The sequence below is a fragment of the Gavialis gangeticus genome, unplaced genomic scaffold (assembly GCF_001723915.1).
Source record: "Gavialis gangeticus isolate Ggan-Ray unplaced genomic scaffold, GavGan_comp1, whole genome shotgun sequence".
Taxonomy (NCBI): Eukaryota; Metazoa; Chordata; order Crocodylia; family Gavialidae; genus Gavialis; species Gavialis gangeticus.
Genome location: NW_017729001.1, coordinates 21464684 through 21470683, shown reverse-complemented (window position 1 = coordinate 21470683; position 6000 = coordinate 21464684). Strand labels below are relative to the sequence as shown.

The 6000-nt window shown below is 47.0% G+C and overlaps 1 protein-coding gene and 1 pseudogene across 5 annotated transcripts in view; both read left to right on the top strand.

Annotated features, from left to right (window-relative positions):
- The first annotated feature begins 1387 nt into the window (after positions 1–1387).
- LOC109290237 lies at positions 1388–2022 on the top strand (annotated as a pseudogene).
- A 1947-nt stretch (positions 2023–3969) lies between these two features.
- LOC109290479 (E1A-binding protein p400-like) overlaps positions 3970–6000 on the top strand; it is a 42061-nt gene continuing 40030 nt past the window's right edge. For 3 of the 5 annotated variants that reach the window (XM_019507050.1, XM_019507047.1, XM_019507046.1), the window contains exon 1: positions 3970–4127. In XM_019507050.1, coding sequence (XP_019362595.1) covers positions 4088–4127 — 40 coding nt within the window. In that variant the 5' untranslated portion in view covers positions 3970–4087. The remainder of the gene's footprint in view (positions 4128–6000) is intronic. The other 2 variants (XM_019507049.1, XM_019507048.1) reach the window with 1 other exon arrangement.

Genomic DNA, 6000 nt, shown 5'->3' with positions numbered 1-6000 from the left:
TGGACAGATGTTCTCCAGGGAGATGGGCGATGCAGCGAACTTGTTCGCTGGCGTGGTGTCACATTGGATCAAGCATTGTACAAGTTGAAACTGACGTCATAAAGTCGAAACGGTATCAATTTATAAACGTTGTAAGCGCGAAGTGGTGTACCTCGAAACCTTGTAAGTCGAGGACTGCCTGTATGCCTGTTTTGGACAACTTAGATTGATTATGATAACCTTTTTTCCTTCTCTTAAATTCATTTCAATCTGTGGGGAATATGGACAACTCAGTTGGTGTCAGTGGGAATTCTTATTTGTAGCCTATAAAAACAAAACGAAACAAAAAATTGGATCGTTCACATTCGAAACTCTATTTGCTTGGCGTGCTGTTAGTTTACTTTGTGTCCATCATACAAGTTGGACAGAACTAGTCAGCTTGCCTTCTTCCTTTCCTCAGATGACTGTACAAGTTATTCATTTTTCAATTTGGCTGTCAGTTGAAAAAATCAAAAGCCAAAAATGTTTGGCTAATTCAAGAGGGAAAGTTGTTGGTTGGTTGGTTGTTTTTTTTGTTTGTTTAAATTGGTTGAATCGAATTTTATTGGATTTAGGTGGAACACGTGCCATATTATGGCAGTTTTTTAAAAAATAACCACAAAGGGTGAGTGTCACAAACCCAGGGAGGAAAAGGAACCTCTTTACTCACTAGTCGAATGAATTAGGATAGTAGTTCCCAACCTTTTTAGACCATGGACCAGCAAACTGTGGACTGGAAGTGACCGTGGACCGGCAAACTGCGGACCAGCTTGCTGCAGACCATAAGCGAGTGGCGTATTGTGGGACTGGCTGCCAGCCTGCAGTACGCCGTTCACTTTTGGACTTCCAGTTCAGCAGCCAACCCTTTGTGGCCTGGGGGTTGGGAACCTCTGAATTTGGATATCCACTTGAACTATGGGAGGCCAGCTTCAAATTCTTTTGCACCCACATACCCACTCGGGAATGTACCCTAAACACCCTGATGTATGGTAGGGAGAAGCGAGTCCTCTCCCCTTTTCTCCTGTTGATGCTGTTTCACTTTGTATAAAATTCTTAAATAGCCATTGAACCAGGCTCTATTTTTTTGAGGTTTTGGCACTAACCTGGAGCTCCTGCTTTTAAGGATCCTGCCCTGATGAATTCCAAGTGGAACAGCATTACTGAGAGACATGGGTGGGATATCCACCACACCATCTCTTCCTCGTGGATCTTCCTGATCATTCCTTCCTCTTCTGCCCCCATATGAAGCTATTCTGTGAACGCAAAAAATCAGAAATAGTTTTGGTTCCTTTTTAAATAAATAACCTATGCAGGAAAAAAAGCAGCTACACATCATTCCCACACCTGCCAGTACTGCTGTGCTTGGGTTATGCCCTTCTGCATGATGATGTTTGATTTCAACGGGCAAGCCCATCGTGCCTCTGTGAGATTCTTACAATCCCATACAAAATACTTTGAAAATCATTGCCGTTTAGTCTGTGTTGCTGTCATTAGAGCAGCAGCAGAGCAACTCTCCCAGGCCTTTCCTGTAAAGACACATTTACATCAGCGTAATGCAAGGACTGCCATTTACAGGTCAGGTCATTGCTCCATCTCCTGTTTCGGTGGAAGGTGCTCGTGATAAGTAGGGCTGGGGAAAGCAGGGAAGTAAAGGGCTAAGGTCAAGTCTCGATGCACACAGGCAGGATTGCAGCTTCCCGTGGACCATGTGCATTGGCTGCTCCAAAAAGGTAAGTGTGCTGAACGGGATGGTGCTGGAGTCCTTGTCTATATGGCTGCCGTGCTGGAGTACCTGATGGCTGAGAGCTGGCGGGCAACATGGCCCAGGATAACAAGATGTGCATCGTCCCTCGGCACCTGCAGCTGGCCATTCCCGACACTGAGGAGCAAAACAAGCTGCTGGGCAAAGCCGCAATTGCTGAGCGCGGTGTCCTGCCCAACATCCAGGCCGTGCTGCTGCTCAAGAAACCCGAGCGCCACAGGGCCAAGAGCAACTCAAAATGACTGATGAGAAGTGAGAGATCTGAACTGCAAAAAGTATACCGGTGTCACAGGGGCAGAGCGCGGATGCTGAAAGGGAGAGTGAACAGGGTATAAGGGGGTCTGTTCCTTTCGCTTGCAGCCTCCCGTGTTTGAGGCCCGTGTGGGAAAGCAAGAGGTGTTGGTTTAAGATAACGTTGCATCAGCAGCACTCGGCCCAGCCGGAGAGCGGGGTCTGGGGGCACTAGATCGATAAAAGGGAACGGGATATTTGCATGTGTGTGTGTAAAACTGGGACTGGCTGGAAGTGTGCGTGCGCAGCCGGCGCGGCCCACCCCATCCCGCTGGGCTCCCAGGTCCGCTCGGCCCCGCGGGAAGCCCCGCGCCCCGGGCGCTCCTGGCGCTTTTTGCTGCGACGATGCAACCCTGGTTTATTACCTTCTTCTAGTTACTTTATTTTGCTATTTTTCATGACCTCTTGATTTTTATTTATTATTTGTTTTATATTATATTTGGTTTATTTCCTGTATATTGCTTTCTAGTGATTTCATTTTTTTTAAATTAAACTATTATTTTTTTTCCTTTTCCCTTGATTTTTCTCTTGCATTTTATTGTTCCTCTCTGTATGATATTTCGTTTTTCCTTTTCTGTATATTTATTGTTTGTTTGTTTATGCATTTTCTCTCATTTTGACATGAAAGTCGAGCATTAATGCGCTGACCGCAGCACAGCGCGAGGAGAGCTCCCCCACCCCCCCGGCCCCAGCGCCCCTAGCGGTAAAAGCGCAGGCGTCCGTAAACGCTCCGTAGTCTGTCCCAGCCGGGCACCCGTCCCCAGGACTCTCCATTCCCCCTCCCGTCCCTCCCCGGTACTGATCAACGCGAGTAGCCGCGCAGTGGTATGGCCCACCCGGCGTTCTCTCCGCAGTGGTTTCGTGGGGGCGTGGCCTCGGGGAGGGGGCGGGGCGAGGGCAGTGCTCTAGGGCCGCTGCCACGCGCCCCGCCCCCGCCAGGCTGTGGGGGCGGAGCCAGGCCTGAGGGGGCGGGGCCAGGGCTGCCAGCCCCAGGGCAGAGGGGGGCACTAGGGCCCGTGCTCTGCAGGCTGCAGGGCCCAGTATTGCCCTGGGGCAGGACAGGGGGCCAGTTGCCATCCCCTCCTGCTTCCGTGGGTGTCACCTTCCTCCCCAGAGCCCAGCGCTGCAGGGGAACGAACCCCCCCAAATCTTAGTGGGGTTTTGCCCATGTTCGGGAGCACCGCGCCCACCCATAGACACGTGTCCTGAAGGGGCTCCTTTCCTAGCCCCCCGTGACCTGCTTTTTGTGCCAACAGGTGACAAGTACGGCGGTGTCCAAGAGAAGCATTCAGTGCCGTTTTCGGGCTGGATGGGTTTGGATATGCCGGGGGGAAAAGCCGCGGCTCGTTCCCTCCGTGATGAGGTAAGCGTTGCCATGCGTCACTTAAAAAGCCCCCATTGACCGGGTCGGACCGGTCGGCAGGTTCCCTGGGCTTGTCACACGGGCTGACGGGGGCGTCGAGCTGGGTATGAACGGGGACATTTCTGTTCCTCTCTTGCTTGTCGCCTCCAGCATTTTGGCCAACGCAAAGGAGCGGCGAAACCGTTTGTTTCTGGTGTGCGTTGTCCCGAAAGAACAGTGATTGCATGCCAGGGATGGCGATTTGGGGAAAGCTTTTAGAAATGTATTTGGAAGTCATGAATATTAAGGAGAAACAGAGGGATCCTCCATATATAGATCTTCACATGGCCACAGGTATTATCCAACGAGTGCACAGTCTGGTTCAAAGAGAAATCCTGCTTTGGGTTAGATTAGGAAACCTTGAAACGCCTGGTGGACTCTTTAAAGCAGTTTGATGCCGTAGTGCTGTGGCTTTCTGTTGTAGCTGGGGCAAGGACTTTCTGAGTTGTGGGTATGTGATGCGAATATTATTGCCTCCTTCAGCCTCCTCTCCTCTAAAAACTCATGCCCAGGCATATGCATACAAGGTCTGGGTGGCCCTCATGCGTACGCCATGATCCAGGAGGATTTACGGTTGCCACTAAATGTAGGTGAAGGGACAGATCAAGACACCCATGATTAACACGGGGGTGGTGGACTCAAAGATCTTCCGAGGTACCTTCTAGCCCTAATGTCTATGAAACACGGCTTTGCCTTTGTCTTAGACTAACATTTTATGTCATCCTAGACATTATTGTCTTCATCCTAGACTAACATTTTTTTTTCAGTCGTTGCACGTGTTTTTAAAGAAGCGGCTTCAGGAAAGGGGAGAGCCTTCTGAACTCTTCTTACAAAGCATCTCCTAACTTTGTGGATGTTTGTTGCTTCCTGGTGGTATAACCAGGTATTGCTACATGCACCTGCTGGGGAGATCTTCCTACCTTTGACATAGCGTGAAACATTCTTGATTTTAGTTGTGCCACCACCAGTCAGCTTCAGATCTTGATTGCTCCGTGCCGGTTCTGGCAGCTGGCATACCTCGGTGTTTATGAATTTTCCTTCGTTTCCCCAATGATTAGTTTCTCTGCTTTTGAAATGGTATGGAATTCATCACATGGTAACAGAAAAGAAACAGACCTGACTGTCTTTGGCTAATCATGTATAAAATAATGCTTGCTCATTTTTCTTTCTTCTTTCCTTCTCCTCAGCTTCCTGTGGAGTTGGGTCTCAGCTTTGACCTAGAGCATTACCAGATACAGTGGCTGCTATGCTTGTTCCTTATATCACATTCAGGGCATCTGGCATTCTTGTATAATGGGAAGGAAATTAAGAAATCCTTTTGGTTTTGTTTCAAATTTAAACAGGTTCCTTGTGAAAAGCCAGAGGCCTTCATAATTGTGTATGCTAGTATGATAGGAACCCGGTTGTAACAGCATATTGACACCAAACAAATATGCTTTATCTGGCTTCAGTGTAAGAGCTGCTTGATCAGATATTCTAAATCAAGCAGTCTTGTTTTTTGTAGACACTTTAGATAACTAACTTCCCTTTCCTTTTTCCCCAAACAGTCTTTCTGAGACAAAGATACGTACTCCTTTAGGTTCAGCAGCTCTGCTCAGAAGTTCAAGTTCCTTCATTTTAGCAGCAATTTAATCAGATAATCTCCATTATTTCTGAACTGTGTCACCCCAGGATTTCTGTCCTTCACTGAATGTAGTATTATAGAAGTATCAGCTTTCTTACCAAGGTCTGTGTCTCACATTGATTCAAACAAAAAAATTGCCTTTAAAATCATACCGTTGACCTTGATAACAGTTATAGTATGCAGCATTAGTGGGTTTGTCAAGGTTTTTGTGTGTGTGTGTGTGTGTGTGTGATTTATTTACATACTGCCTGCTCACTGTTTCCCTCCAAGGGTCTTTTTAAGTGTGGCTGTTTTCATCCAACATGTTATATTGGTTTCAAACTGGATCATTCATAGGATTTGTTCAATTCGCCACAATTCTGAGCATGTCAATTACGGCAGTAAAGTAAGGAATAGAAATTGATTGCCCTGTGAAGAGCTGGCTGTCTTAACTCCCTTTGAAATCAGTGGAGATTTGAGGGTGTTTATCACATCACGAGGCTGAGCCACAGCTGGTATAGGGACTGCTCTAATGAGCAAGACTTTCTACAGCAGGGCCACCATATTACAGTAAAAGGACTAGTGTTGTTCTAGTGGGAATGTTTTCACAGTCCTAGTTTTTGTCTGCAAAAGTTCGCACCATCGGTATTAGCTACTGGAGAGAAGTTTGAAAATAAAAACTGATGGACCCAGTACGGCTGTTTAGAGCTTTATTGTAAACTTTTAATAATGCGAGTGACTGTGGCTAGTCTGGTTTTAGCTTTGTAATTAAAGATAATTGCTTAAATTATATATACTCTAATTGGAACATTACACCTAATACCAATTAATATAAGATGAACCTCCCTCTAGAGAAAATTCCTAGGAACTTAATGGGAGTTGCACATCCAAGCTTTGAGCTTCAGTTTTCACCCCTCTGTGTCT